The following is a 16,226-nucleotide window of genomic DNA, read 5'->3' as shown; positions in this document are numbered from 1 at the left end:
TTCTCTCCCCAGAGATGCTGTCAGATCTGCTGAGATTTTCCAGTGTTTTCTGTTTATGTTCCCAGAGTATTACCCTGGATTACTAGTCCAGTAAAATTACCACAATGTCACTGCATCACAATATAATAAAGCTAAATATAAATGCAAGTCCTTCTTGCATTGATCACCTCCCTCTGTTATGGCCATGCACGGAGCTCAAGCCTGACAATATGCCAATACTTTCTTGTGTGACAGTGAGCATGCATTCTCACAACCTTCCCAGTGTACAATGCAGTGTACATGAGGACTAATCATTTCCACCATGTGCAGCCCTTTCCCTGACTCATTCTTCAGTGCAGAGCTGCCTGCAGTGGGATGAAGTACCGATTCAGTGAGCTCTTTTTTTACAAATATCAGAGTTGATTTTCCAGCATCTTGAACTCCTGCCACATTGTTGGACACCCGTGTGTCCTGGTTCACTGCTGCACTCAGTCGCTATTTGATGAGATTTTTTGCGGCAAGCTGCAAGATTTATTTTTCACACTTCTTTTCCCCCTGTTTTCTTTTTTGTGAGAACATTTCTGCGCTCATTCTGTACTGTGATTACATTTCCCAAACAGGTTGTTCTAGGTGGCGGTGAAAGGTACTGTATGATTTGTATTTACCATGGCGCAGTCAGCAGTCGGATTCTCGTGGATTCAAGCCCCATTGCAGAGACTTGACCATAAAAACTAGATTAACTCCGCAGTTCAGTGCTGAGTGAATCACTGTCAGAGACATTAACTTTCGAAAAGGATGTAAAACCGAGGTCTGTAAGCCCTCTTAGCTGGAGGGCTGGAGGTCGTAGATTTTCTGGCGTTATTTTGAAAAAGTTCAGAGCAGTTATCCCTCGTGTCCTGGCTCATATTCAGCCCTCATTAAAACTCCATTAAAACAAATTGATCATGAGATCACATTTATGTTTGTGAGCTCTTACTGTGCACAAATTGGCTGCCATTTTTGACCACATTGCACCAGAGACCATAGTTCATACTGGCTGAAAAGTGCTTTGGGGGCGGCCTGATATCGTGAAAGGTGCTCTACAAATGTAAGTCTTTCTCTTTGTTGTATGTTATATATTTCTGCAGCAAGGAAGAGAAGTATGATTCAGTACTGTGTTCTCCAAAGCTACTGTCAACAGCAATTATTCAATATTTTATTGGTATCTTCATATGGCATAGTTCCATTAAACACCTGAATAGTGCGAGAGATGCAGACAACAGTTATTTTCAATTATAAAGAAAAAATATTTAGTTGAAAGCAGTTCTGTGCGATCAAAGAGGATAATGTATTTTTTTCAGAGCAGATGCAGATCTGTTAAGACATCCTTTCCTTCATTGTTGATTTGAACAGAGAATAGGTCACAGTTGGCAGTCTGGATCATTTATCTTCCTGGTTCTTTGTTGACCTATTTTATGCTCAGATAAGCTTCACTAGCTCTCCAGTAGATGATGGTCCAATGGACTACCTCACGCTTGTGGCTAAACAGAGATGAATGGTAAGGTCTTGCAGCTAATGAGGGGAACTGAAAATTTCAGAGAGTGGATAATTCTGAATATGGAAAAATAGGTCCTAAAGTGTCTCCTAGGCAGTGCAGGCACAATGCTTTTTTCCTTCTGGGATCTGCTTTCAATTCCACTCAAAATGATGCTGTACCCTTCTTTACTATCGTAAGGATCCTAGGTGTAAGAAATCTCAGCAGCCTCAACCCATGTCTTGTGTTGTGATCTACAAAATTGATCAGGATTCTGCATAAATTTCAATCCACAATTAGTTGGAAATCGAGACCTTGGATAAAATTTACCTTCAACACAGAGCCAGAAGTGCAATTGTGAATAGTAAGTTGATAGTGATAGATTTCAAGGGGATATAGATGGCTGGTGGAATGGGAGAACATGTGGCAAATTAAATTTGGTGCATTCAAGTGAGTAATGGTGCATTTTGGTAGAAAGAATGAGGAGAGGCCATTTCTAAAATCAGGAACGCAATTCTAAAGGGACTGCAAGAGCAGAAAGACCTGGGGGCATATGTGCACACATTGTTCAAGGTGGCAGGCCAGACTGAGAAAATGGTTAAAAAAAATACACATGAAATCCTCGGCTTTATAAATAGGGGCATTGGGAGGGATTTTCCTCACAACCTCGCCTGCCCTGTGTTTCATGGTGGCAGAGACAGCCCACCATTAGCTGGCGGTGAGATCTTCTGGTCCCACCGTGGTCAACAGGGTCTCCTGTTGAATGCATTCCTCACCACTGGGGAACCCGTGGTGGGGGGTTTGCCGTTGGCGGGACTGGAAGAGCCCCCTTGCATGAGTTGCTGGAGAATTTCAGCCATAGAGTACAAAGATAAGAAAGTTATGGTGAATCTTTATAAGATTCTGGTTTACCTCAATTGGAGTGTCCAATGTTTGGCAGCACACTTTAGGAAGAATGGTCCCAGGGATTTTAGTTATGTGAATGGTTTGGAGAAGATGGGCTTGTCCTCCTTAGAGAAAGATTTTACGGAAGAGTTCAAAAATCATGAGAGATTTAGATAGAGCAGATAGAGACACTCTATTCCAATTGGTGGAAAGGGCAAGAAGCAGAAGATACTGATTCACGGTAATGGGCAAAGCTGAGGAAAAATCTTTTTTATGTAGCGAGTGGTTAGAATCAGGTATGCACTGTCTGAGAGGCTGATGGAATTAGGCTAATTGCAACATGGAATTGGATAAATATCTGAAGAAAAAACAAGTTCTGGGGAGGGAGAGGGTGAACAGAACTAGCTGTGTTGATTTTGCAGAGAGCTGGCATGGACTAAATTGGCCTCCTTCTATGTCTTAAAACCATTCTACAATTATTTTTGGCCTCCCCTAACAAAGTTTATCTGTCCAATGATTTTAATTTTAGGACAAATGCATGTTGCATATGGTAAACCATAACGCCGGTAAACCGAGAGACCAAAGTGGGAAAATGTTCTATTTTTCGGCACTGGCACCTGTCACTCAAAAATGTGAAATTGAAAAATACACGTAAGAAATTCATTAAATGTAAGTGAATATGTGATGATGCAATTGGATTCTGCCTTCTTTGATAGTGATTTCAGAGGGAAAACCAGCTGATTAAATTGAAATGTGGAAATTCAGTTCCTTGGAGTTTGTTTGTGCTTGCACTTTCTGAAGGAGAATTGGAAGCTTGGCAGGGGCAGGTTGAGGGAGTCGTGTGGCTTGTGGGGGGCGGGGGTAGTGGATGATGGTGGGGGTTATCTTCAACTTCTGGGAAACAGGGTAGGTTAATTTCAGCTCCTGAGGGGTAGGGGCAGTAAGTTTAAACTCTGAGCAGGGCAAGGAGGGGTCTAAGGTCCTGATGCTGCCCAGGGTTGGGAGATATTCTGGTGATGGTTTGTCAGCCACTGTTCTAACAGTGAGCAGAGCTGTATCCCAAGACACTATCACACTCATTTATAACTATTTTGTGGGGATGTGTTACCAAAATTCTATTCCAGTGGACTGCAAACTGTTGATCTTTCTTCACACTTTCAGCAATTTCAAACGGTTCTTTCCTTTCTTTCCCCTAACTACAGGGCGAACTGCAGAAGATGAAGCAACAGGCCCAGGACACCCGGATTTTCATTGAAAACCAGGAAACAGAGGAAAGAAAATTACTGAGGATTATTGATGAGGCTGACACAGAGAGGATTCGGCAAAAGAAAGAGCTGGACCAGGTATATCACATTGGATTGTGAGACAATTCATTCATTCCATTCTGAAATGATGAAGAATCTCAAAAATGTAACTAAGTGCTATATAGATGCAAGCGTTTAAAATTAAGCACTGTGGTTTCTGAAATTGTTGTAGTCAGTCCCCTATTATAACTTTTTTTTGTATTTTAGCATTTATCTCTAAATTATTATTAGCATTACTTAAATAGTGAATGATGCAGAATTCTGAGGTGCAGAGGGATCAGATGATCTAATCCATGAGCCACAAAAAAAAGTATGCAACCACAGCAAGTAATTAAGAAGGCTAATGGAGTGCTATACTTTATTATGAGAGGAATTGAACCTAAGGGTGGCACAGTGGCACACTGGTTAGCACTGCTACCTCATAGTGGCAGGGATCCGGGTTTGAATCCCAGCTTGGGTCACTGTCCGTGTGGAGTTTGCATATTTTCCCCATGTCTGCATGAGTTTCCTCCAGGTGCTCCAGTTTCCTCCCTCAGTCCAAAGATGTGCAAGTTAGATGGGTTGGCCATGTTAACTTGCCCCTCCATGTCAGGGGACTAGCTTGGGTAAATGCATGGGGGAATGGGGATAGGGCCTGGGTGGGATTGTTGTCAGTGCAGACTCGATGGGCTGAATGGCCTCCTTCTGCATTGTAGAATTCTATGATTCAATAAAAGTAAGAGCAGAGAATGCTGGAAAAGCTCAACAAGTCAGGCAACATCTGCAGAGAGAGAAAACCAAGTTCATGCTTGACTCACTGGAACTAAAAGAGAGGCAAAATATGTTGGATGGTATGTTGTAGCTGGGAGAGATTGCAGCAAAGATTAAAAATTTTAAAAAATGGAAAAGATTGCAACAAAGATTGCAAAAGACTTAAGAGTGAAAGATAGGTAATCTGGTGTGGGAGGGAGGGGTAGGCAGAGGAAGGGCAAGTTTTTGCATTGAGACAAAAAATGTATGGAATATTTAGAAAAAGGTTTAAGATGGAAGAGGAAGGTTACAGTCTAAAGTTGTCAAACTCAGTGTGTTGAGTTCTGAGGGCTATAACCTGCTTAATTGGAAGTTGAGACATTGCTCCTCCAGCTTGTGTTGGGCTTCACTAGAGCATTGCAGCATAGAATCATAGAATCCCTACAGTGCAGAAGGAGGCCATTCGGCCCATTGAGTCTTCACTGATAACAATTCCACCTAGGTTATATACCTGTAACACTGCATATTTTCCCAGCAAATCCCTCTACATATCTTTGGACTGTGGGAGGAAACCGGAACACCAGGAGGAAACCTATGCAGACACGGGGAGAACATGCAGACTCCACATAGACAGTGACCCAGGTCCCTGGAGCTGTGAGGCAGGCAGCAGTGCTAACCACTGTGCCACCGTACTGCCTGTCCAGGTCAAGGACAGACACGTGGGCGTGAGAGCAAGAAGCTGAGTTCAAATGGTAAGCAAAGCTTATAAGCTGAGCAAAGGTGTTCGCAAAGTAATCCCCCATTCTGTGTTTAGTCTCCCCAACATAGAGGAGACTGCATTGGGAGCAGTGATTACAGCAAACCTAATTGAAGTAGATGCAAGTGAACCACTGCTGAACTTGAAAGGAGTTTTTGAGGCCTTGAATGGTGAGGAGAGAAGAGGTAAAGGGCAGGTGTTGCACCTTCTACGATTGCAAGGGAAGGTGCCATGGCACGGAGGTGGGGAGTTGAATGTGATGGAGGTGTAGACCAGGGTATCAGGTAGGGAATGGTCCCTGCAGAATGCTGACACGGGGGAGTGAGAGGCGGGTTTCGTAGTAGAATCATGTTGGAGTTGGCAGAAGTAGTGGAGGATGATCCTTTAAGATTGCCCTCCTCCTCCTTAATGTCCAAATCTTTGATCAAGGCTTTGGTTGTCTCTCCTTCACTGCCATCGTGTAAAACTTCACCGGTTATGCTTCTTTGAATGGCCTGAGGACAGTTTTCATCATCAAAGGTGCTGCATAAATGCAAATTGTTGCTATTTTGTATAACCACAGCTTCAGTGGGAAGTGGTTATGCTGCAGTCCTGTTGCAAATTCAGTCTACATTGCTTGTGCTATTCAGGTTTGGCAAGTACCCTTTGAGAAAATTAGTTTTTTTTCTGGTTTACTAAAGTAACAGCCTATGGTTATTTGAAATCAATTTTGTCCAATATTTTCTAAGCAGAGTCCTAATTTATAGGTTCATAATTATCCCATCATATTCCTATTAGCAAACATTAAGGGCTATTAAGCTTATTATGTGCCTTTAATTGCAGGGTAGCCTTCCTTGTTTTTTCTAGCTCGAAGCTTGTGTAGCTGCGAAGATTGATTTCTGCTCACCCTCTTCACTGATGGAATAAGTTTCCAGTACGCTTTCATGTTGTTCCTGCAATTAACTTTATTCTAACATTCTAGGTCATCAGTGAGAGAGACATTTTGGGCACTCAGCTTGTGCGCCGCAATGATGAGCTGGCCTTGCTGTATGAGAAGATAAAGATTCAAAACTCCATGCTAAATAAAGGCGAGATACAATACAAGCAACGGGTGGAAGATATTCGACTCCTCCGCCTGGAGATCAAGAAACTACGGCGGGAGAAACGCCTCCTAAGCAAGAGTGTTTCTAACCTGGAGGAACTCAGGTAAAACTAGCAAATCTGCTTGTGAAGGTATTCTTATAAAAACACATAATTACTGGGAGTTGGATGCCTTGTCTGGCCTTAAAGCCAACAGAGAGCAATTACAAGAGTCAACCACATTGATGCAAGACGAGTCTTACATAGGCCTGACTAGATATGGCCAGGAAGAAATGTTTCCTTTCTTGAAGGACAGCCGTGAGCCAGTTGGGTTTTTTAACAATCTGACAATTTTTATAAGATCCCTTTTTATTTCCAGTTTTTTTTTAACTCATGCTTCCACGGTTAGGTCTTAACCATATTCTCTGGCTGACCAATTCAAACCTTTGGTATGTTGGTCCAGTAACAGGATCACATATCTTGCAATAGAAGGAGTGCAGTGTAGCTTTAGCAGGCTGATTCCTGAGATGGTTGGTCTGTCATATGAGGATGGACTAAGTTGGTTAGGATTGTTTTTTGAATGGAGTTTAGAAGAGTGAGAGGGGATCTCATAGAAACTTGTAAACTTCTCACAGGATTACACAGAGTGGATTCAGAAAGAATGTTCTCGATGATGGGGGAATCCAGAACTAGGAGTCTTAGTTTGAGAATAAGGGGTAAACTTTTGAGGACTGAGGTGAGAAGAAATGTTTTCACCCAGAGAGCGGTGAATGTGTGGAATTCACAACCACAAAGTAGTAGAGGCCAAAATGTTGTGTGATTTCAAGAAGAAATTAGATGTAGCTCTCGGGGCTAAAGGGATCAAGGGATATTGGAGGGAAGGCAGGACCAGGGTATTGAATTTGAAAATCGGCCATGATCATAATGAATGGTGGAGCAAGCTTGAAATTTAATTTGAAAAAGAAACAACGTTATTCTTCTCCTGTTGGTCTCAAGCATTGGCCACGTAGCACTACCTTATCCAAGTAACCATTGTCCATGTCCGATCCATTGCAGAGGAAGTCAGTGAATAAAGAGCATCTCGCTGCACACTGATCTTATTCCCGAGGAATGGCGACACATTAAACTTTCGAGCTGGGGTTTTAGACAGAAATTAGGATTGAGAATGCTAACTGAGATCTTTGTTTTCCTCTCTTTAGCCAGGGATGCTGAGGTCTTTCATTGCCCCAGCTTTACTACCCTTTAAGTTGAGATCAACCATTAGCACAGGTCATGGGTTGAACCTGAAACTGTATTGTTCTGTAAAATTCAGTAGCACTCAATGTGGTCAATGTACGTACTAAGCTAATTATTTATTGTGGGGGTATGGGTTTCTCACAATCCCATCGTTACTCTCCCCTTTTGAACGCCATTATGAATTACGTTTCCATCATTGCCCCCGTAAGAACATTCCCGAACAACCCTCTGTACAGGACACATTCTCTCAACTCTTCCATTCCTTCCTTTGGTCATGATCTTAATTTTATATTTTTTAGTTTCTGGCGCAGTAACAAATGGAAATAGTTTTGCCGTGATTTACTTTGCCAAAATCTGTCATAATTTTGAATAATTATTAGACTCCTTTTTCGGTCTGATGCAAGGAAGCACGGTTTCTTTCGCAAAGCCTCTCGTCATTGGTCTCCTTTCAGTGACTCTCTTCTGTACCTGCTCTAGGGCTTTGACACCCCTAATGTGGTATTTTTAACAGATAGGCTTGCTTACAGCCCATGAAGGTACAAACAAACAAGAGCTTTATTGGAAAAGAGTTTACTCTACCGGCTGTTAGAGTAAACGGCTAAAACGGCTGATGGTGGCATCAGGATGGCACATGATTGGTCCCTTAAATTGCCCTTATTCCAACTAGGGACAATATGAATACACAATATTTTCCCCCCTTTACATTAGAGGTTTCTGCAATGAAATATAGTATAATATTAACAATCAAAATTCTCAATATAAACAATTAATAAACACAATAGTCAAAAGATTAGCGGTTTTGGAGGATGTCTGTTTCTAGGTGGCTGTTGGTGATCCTCAGGCATCTACTTTTTCGTGTTGACTGCAACCTCTGGTGTTTTTGGTTTAGTTTGGACATTGTCTGTGGTTGTCTTCACCAGAGTCTATGTGGTGTTCAGGAGTTGGCTCCGTATTGAAGTGTTCTTAGGTATGTCCAGGTCTTCATTTGGCATAGCTTATTGTGGATTCTCGGTTAATTCTGCCTCTGGCAAACTGGTTCTGGTTGCCAAAGGTTGAATCACATGTCTTCTCCATACTACATTGTCTTGAGTTTGTGTGATGCAGGAGACCAGCCCTGCCTGTGCTAAGGTGATGGCAGCTATCTACCTCTCACTGGTGGGTAATGTAATTCTATGCCAATACTTCTTGACTTCTATGAAAAACGTGGCATTTAGCTCTGTTCTTGCATTATATAACCTGATCCTGCTGTTTCTTCTCAACAATTTCTCTTGTTTTGGGCAAATTATGTAAATCAATTGTTAATTTATGTTTTACCATGAGCAATGATGGAGAACTTTGTCGAATGTGTAGCATTCCTGTACATCATCAGAATTCGCTCAATAGTTTACACAATAAACCTTGCTCTGGAGTTACTATCAATGAATGTTTCACTGTCTGAACAAACTGTACTGCCGTTTGTGGCAGGAGGATAAGGAGCAGATTGGATGTGTTAAATCGCATTCTCCTTTAAATAGTTTGTGAATTCTTGCTAAATGAACTGCGGTCCATTGATGCTCACCAGTTGTTCAGGATAACATAAACAATCTTCCAAATCTCTTACCCAGTCTTTCTATTGTTCTCTCTGAGGACATTGTCTTCATAATGGTGACTTCAGGCCATTGCAAGTGCATGATGATCACAATGAGAAACATGAGACTTCGAATAGCCCGGCATAATCTATATGAACTCTTAGCCATGGCCCTTCTGGCCATTCCCATCGGTGTAATGGTGTTAGTTGTGGCAGATTCTGAACTTTTCCACAAGACAAACACATCCACCCCTTCTCCTGGATTTTGCCATTAAGCCTTGCCCCCCAAAAGTGGCTCTGGCCATCTTCTTCATCCTTACTGTACCACAGTGATCTTCATGTGGTTAGTTTAGTACGTGTTTCCTTAATAATGGTAGAATGATGACTCTCATTCCGCAGAGGAGACAACCAGCTTGTATGGATAATTTGAGTCTTCGAGTGACATACGACATCAACTCTGGGTTTGCTCCCATGGTCTTGCCATGAAGTACCATGTCCAAAACTTCTGACAGTAGTGGATCATTTCTGGCATACTTCTTTACCTATGATTACAGGAGTGTTATCTATTTGCTCAAAGCAGCAAGTGTTTCCACTTGAATTGTTTATTGACGATTCGTTGGCTAAAGGTAATTGGGAGAGTTCATCCCGTGGGAAATTGATTGACAATGGTTTATCATATATGTGTGCTGACAACAGCAATGTCCATCTCTTCATTCGGCTCACTGCCAAAGATGGTATGAAGTCTCAAATATTGCTGTCAGTGGTTGATAATCCATTAATCAAGTAAACTTCCTTCCTTCCATGGGTTACACAGTGGCACAGTGATTAGCACTGCTGCCTCACAGTGCTAGAGACCCGGGTTTGATTCCCAGCTTGGGTCACTGTCTGTATGGAGTTTGCCTATTCTTCTTCTGTCTGCATATGTTTCCTCCGGGTGCTCCGGTTTCCTCCCACAGTCCAAAGATGTGCGAGTTAGGTTGATTGGTCATGCTGAATTGACCTTTAGTGTCAGGTGGACTAGCAGGGTAAAGAAGTGAGGCTATGGGGATAGGGGCTGGGTTGTATTGTGGCCAGTGCAGACTTGATGGACCAAATGGCAGCCTCTTTCATTGTAGGGCTTCTATGTTTTGTATCAGTATTGGTGGCAATGTTTGATTCCTAGAACTATTTTGTCTAACTGTACACAGTTCATTTCTGCTTTGTCCAATTATCTTGACGCAAAAGCCATTGGCTTCTCTTTACTGTTGGACATTGTATGAGAAATTACCTGACTTTAATAGTGCCTCTTTAGCTTGTAAGAAGGCTTTCTCACACCGATTCACCCATTTCCAATTCATGTTTTGACACAATAAGTCATGTGAAGCTTAAGAATAGTTGGTAGGTTAGGGACAAACCTTCCATAATAGTTTAATATGCCCAAAAAAGAACAAAACTGATTGGTGTTTTGACATGTAGATCACGGCTTTGACTTTTGAAGGCGATTTGTGCAGTTCCTTTGCATCTATGATATGACACAGATATTCAGTAGAAGATTGGCAACATTCACGTTGATCTTTCCATACCCTAATCCATAATTTTCTCATCTCCTGTAGTGTGGCATCTTGGTTGTGCAGTTGTTCTTCCTTATTGTTTCCAGTACCTAAGACATACCGGAAAATCCCTCTGGACCATCCAATCCCTCCCACGTAGTGCATCACAATATATGCACGCTCCAGCCAGACTAAAACCAAGTGATTGGCTATAGAAGCAAAAATGTGCCAGGTTCAAATTCCTTCTAAAGCAGTACAGATTAAACCAAAACCTGAGTTTTAGCTGCCTTAGATGTTGTGTACTCAGATTGTTCCTGGTTAGAACAAGGGCGCTTTAAGGGAACGATCACATGGCATGCTCTTGAAGTCATTTGTGAATGGAGATTTGGCTGAGCGTTAAACTCTCCTTTCCCACTGGAGTGGTAGCAGGGGATGCAAGGCGAATTTTCCAGAATATCTGAGTTACTGGAAAGAATAAGGAAGAACAGTTGCATAACTTAGATGCCACACTACAGAGGCGAGAAGATTACAGATATGTATACTCTTATGATGTGGTTCTGGTTTGAACTGTGAAGGGCTGTACTCTGTTTTGGTGAGTCAAGTGTTTCCAGGATGCAGGTCGGGCTGTCAGCATTTTCAGAACATTAAAAACAACTCTGTAAGGTTATAAAGTAGGGTTCGAGAGACTCCAGGTGGGAATTTTCCCATCCTGCTCACCATGGGAATCGTAGCGGGTGGAAAGGGACAGTACCATGCAAAAGTCCATTGATCTCAGATGGGATTTTCCCATTCTCAAGCAAACATGGCCGGAAAATCTCACCCTACATGTCCAGTTTTCAAACCAGAACTCCTGACGATACTCCTTGTGATACAAGTCCAAGCAATTTAGTGGTCATCCATAAGGAGGTTTCTGCTTTGCTGGGAAGCGAGAACTTTTACAGTGACATGAAATTGGCAGCTTAACTGCTCCCTTGAAGCTCTCCTTCTGTGCAAAGCTCTACTGTAACAGAAACTGCACTGGAATATGGTCACTGAACTCAATAATTTGAATCAAATGAAATGTATAACAGCACGACAAGCAAAATTAGAATAAATTGGACTGAATTTTTCCAAGCTGTTTAGTATTCTTTGGGGGACCTGAACAGTTTTATGATAAAATGGAATATCTAAATAACTAATAGAAATCTCAACTGATGTACTGTCAGCATAAATATTGAACATCATAAGCTAGCCTCTTTTTTCCCTCTCCTCCCCCTCTCCTAATTTATGAACTTGGTTTGCAACTGCAGTCTGTTGTGTGAAGTCTTGTTTCTCAGTGCAGAATTGGTTTTAACTGTTCTCGATAACTTTTTAATCCGAGTAGACACTGCTGTCATATTCAATAAATCAATTATTGCTTACTGGCGGGATGCCGCCATTAGGACAAAAAGGAAATTCATCCTGAGCATTTTGCAGATGTGAAAAGAAAATGGTAACTGAATGGTCAGACAGCTTTGCAAATGAAGTAGCCCTGCTCCGGTGTCCTCATAAGCCAGTGACATGAAAGACTGGCACAGTGGGGGCGGCATGCTGGCACAGTGGTGAGCATTGCTGCCTCGCAGTGCCAGGGACCCAGGTTCCATTCCGGTCTTCGGTCACTGTCTCTGCAGAATCTGCACGTTCTCCCCATGTCTGCATGGGTTTCCCCCGGGTACTCTAGTTTCCTTCCTCACTCAAAAGATGTGCGGGTTAGGTTGATTGGCCGTGCTAAATTGCCCCTTAATTTCAGGGGGATTAACAGGATAAATGTGTGGGGTTGCAGGATAGGTCTGGGTGGGATTGTGGTTGATACAGACTTGATGGGCCTAATGGCCTCCTTCTGTACTGTAGGGATTCTCTGATTCTACTCTATAGACTTTAAGTTATGTATGAGCACATTTCGGTTAATCAGTTCAAATATTGCCATGTGTGATGCCAGATGTTCTAAATAATTCGTAAAGCTTTTCAAACAATTGAAGTATTAAGTTTCACAGGAACAATGTTAATGCCCATTAAGCCTTCGCCCTCTCTCCCTCTCTTGCTGTATTTTGATTGACAGATCAGATGGCAGTGTTCTCAATCTTCACCATTCTTGGTTCCAACTATTCATGGTTATGTGATTGAAGAGGTTCTGTGTATATTATTCTACACCTTACAGTTTATTTTAATGTGCACTCAAAAATTACTTTAGAAACAGATCCATACGCATTTATGTCAGAGTGCTGTAAATCCATTGCGTAATTTGTACTTTTCTTTAGAATTTGTTTATGATGGCAACTTTTACATTGTCGGTTACTGTGGGTGAAATTTTCCCATCCTATCTGCAGCAGCTTAGGTGGTGGGCAGGAGGGGAGAATCTAGCAGGAGCCAAAAAGTTGCAACCCTGCCAGCATAAAATCATTTTGCAATTCCCTCACTGGCGAGTTCATAGAGTCATAGAATCCCTACAGTGCAGAAGGGGACCATTCGGCTCATTGAGCCTGCACTGACTGCAATCCCACCCAGCCTCTATCCCTGCAACTCCACATACTTACCCTAGCTAGTACCCCTGACAATAAATGGCAATTTAGCATGGCCAATTAACGTAGCCTGCACAACCTTGGAGTGTTGGAGGAAACTGGAGCACCTGGAGAAAACTCTTGCAGACATGGGGGGAATGTGCAAACTCCACACAGACAGCGACCCAAGCTTGGAACTGAACCCAGATCCCTGGCGCTGTGAGGCAGCAGTGCTAACCACTGTGCCACCATGCTGCCTTAATGGCGGATTGGTCTTCCTGTTGGCTGGTGGTGTGAATGTCATTCACTTGTATCTCATGAATGCTCATTAAAACAGCTGCTCGCCAGCACCCCATCAGGTCTTCAAATCTTGAAGTGGGAAATCACATTGATCTGCAACCTGATTGATAACAAGTGGCATGCATAATGTGATCCTCAGTTCACAAGAGACTTTGAGGTTAGTACATCAAAGCCTTTTGGCCAAGGTGCTGTGTTGCCTCTGAAGTGCTGCTGTACACTTGCTATGGCAGACTGGTTACTGCCTCACTGCCCTTCTCAATTGTCCTTGGAAATATGGTGGTGAGCCACCTTCTTGAACAGCTGCCGTTCATGTCTGAAGGCACTCTCGTAATTCCATTAGAGAGTGAGTTCCAGGGCTTTGACTCAATGATGCTGAAGGAGCAGTGATTTACTTCCAAGTCAAGATGGTGTATGAGTTGAAGGGGAACTTTAAGGTGGTGGTGTTCCATGTACCTGCTGCCCTTGTCTTTTTAGTTGAATTAAAACTACGAATTCAGTAATTGGTACAAATTCTGGATACTTATTGAAAATCCATTTTAGCATGCCGTGTCTATAGCAGGAGCCTAGTTGATGCATCTGCACCTCCATCTGCATGTGGCAAATAAAACAACCCAGCAATTCCAAAATAATAATAGCATTGAGATTTGTTTGACACATATTTCATGTTAAAAGTCATAAAATATACTGAGCAATATTCAGCAAAATGAGAATTAAATTGAAATATCAGAAAAATTGGCACTAAATTGCTGAATAGCAACAGTGGTGGTGTTAGGGACCAGATCAGAAACTTTAAGATACAATGAAGTTTGCATAAACCCCACCTTTTTTTTGATTTTTGCATTAGGGTAAGCAGAAGATATTTTGCTTCAGGTATGATTCAATTGACCCACTAGGAAGCTTTTATTAAAACAAACTTTATTCAACAATACTGTTAGAATTTAACAAAAAGAATCATAACTTTGCTAATTAAAATACTTAAATGTGACAAAGTATAATTCTTAACAGCTATCCATCTCTATAGTTCCAATTTAAACAATATCCCCATAGACATACATCCCTCTTCAGGGCCACTTAGTGCCAGACACAGATCTTTGCATAAAATTGACTGCCATGTTTCCAATATTACAACATGATGTGGGGATGATGGCATTGGACTGGGGTGGGCACAGTAAGAAATATCACAGCACCAGGTTAAAATTTAATAGGTTTATTTGGTATCATAAGAACATAAGAACATAAATAGGAGCAGGTGTAGACCATCTAGCCCTTCGAGCCTGCCCCGCCATTCAATAAGATCATGGCTGATCTGTCGTGGCTCAGTTCCACATTCCCGCCCTCTCCCCATAACCCTTATTCCCCTCGCTTATCAAAAACCCATCAACCCGCGTCTTAAAAATATTTAGTGAGGCAGCCTCCACCACCTCAACGGGCAGAGAATTCCAGAGATTCACCACCCTTTGAGTGAAGAAGTTCCTCCTCAACTCTGTTCTATTTGTAGATACGCAGGGTAGAATAGGTGTAGGGTGATGCGGCGGCGCGGGCTTGTTGGGCCGAAGGGCCTGTTTCCCGTGCTGGGTTGTTCTTTGTTTGTTCTTTGTTTGTAAACTGCCCCCCCTTTATCTTGAGGTTGTGCCCCCTAGTCCTACTGTCCTTTCTGAGCGGGAAGAGTCTCTCCACCTCTATCCTATCCATCCCATTCATCACAAACTTTCGGAGCGCTGTCCTTCATCAGGTGAGTGAAGAGTTGTGTTCATAAACATGGCATATCGATGTGTTTGTGAATCCAATTCTCCACTCCACCTGATGAAGGGGCAGCGCTCCAAAAGCTCATGGTACCAAATAAACCTGTTGGACTTTAACCTGGTGTTGTGAGACTTCTTACTGTATATTACAACTTACTGTATATTACAACAGTGGTTCAAAATAAATTCATTGACTGTAAAGCATTTTGAGATGTCCATGGGTTGTGAAAGACAATAAACAGCTGCAAGTTTTTCTATGGCAGTGCCTCAGTATTGTATTGAAATACTATCTTAGATTGAGTGCTTAGAGGCTTGAACCCATGTCATGTCCCTTTGACTCAAAAGAGAGGGACCCAAGCTAAAAATTAGTGAGAGTAGCACAGTATGCAAGTGGTATGAGTGAAAGTCAAGCAAAACTAACATCTCTAAAGATGGATACAGAAAATAGGACAATATAGACCAGTTAGCATAACATCTGGCAAAGGGAAAATGCTGGAATCCATTATTAAGGAGGCATTTGCAGGTTATTTAGAATATCATAATGATTCAACACAGTTTTATGAAAGGGAAATTATGTTTGATGACTTATTAGAGTTCTTTGAGGAAGTAATAAGCAAGGCAGATAAAGGGGAACCTATAGATGTGATGTACTTAGATTCCTAAATTATGATAAGATGCTAAATCAAAGTTACTGCAGAAAATATGAGCTATGGTGTAGGAAGGTAAGATATTAACATGGATAGAAGAATTGTTAGCTGACAGTCAGCAGAGAATAGGATGAATGGATCATTTCAGGTTTAGCGAGCTGTAACTAGTGGAGTGCCACATGAATCTGTGCCGGGGCCTCAACTATCTACAGTGCACATCAAATACTTGAATGAAGGGATTGAATGTATGTTAGCTAAATCTACTGATGACATAAAAATAGGTAAGAAAGTAAGTTATCAAAACAACATAAGGTGGAGTCTTTCAGCTACGCTCATCCAAGACCAGAAACGTCTGCCTGAGGTCAGTGGAGCTTTGCATGATCCGGCCCAGTCCACTATGATCCCCATGGCAGGCGGGATGGGAAAATTCCACCCAATGAGTCTACAAAAGGTTTAGATAGGT

At 42.1% G+C, this 16,226-nt stretch overlaps 1 protein-coding gene across 1 annotated transcript in view; it reads left to right on the top strand.

Moving 5' to 3' along the window:
• The window catches only part of cfap58 (cilia and flagella associated protein 58), a 208,674-nt gene that overhangs the window by 94,755 nt on the left and 97,693 nt on the right, over positions 1-16,226 (top strand). The window contains exons 12-13 of the mRNA XM_080206048.1: positions 3,580-3,720; positions 6,129-6,352. Of these exons, the coding sequence (XP_080062174.1) occupies positions 3,580-3,720; positions 6,129-6,352 (365 nt within the window). The remainder of the gene's footprint in view (positions 1-3,579; positions 3,721-6,128; positions 6,353-16,226) is intronic.

This window comes from Carcharhinus amblyrhynchos, chromosome 17 (genome assembly GCF_965287045.1).
Source record: "Carcharhinus amblyrhynchos chromosome 17, sCarAmb.v2.hapA, whole genome shotgun sequence".
NCBI classification, from domain to species: domain Eukaryota; kingdom Metazoa; phylum Chordata; class Chondrichthyes; order Carcharhiniformes; family Carcharhinidae; genus Carcharhinus; species Carcharhinus amblyrhynchos.
This window is presented reverse-complemented; position numbering and strand designations above follow the sequence as displayed.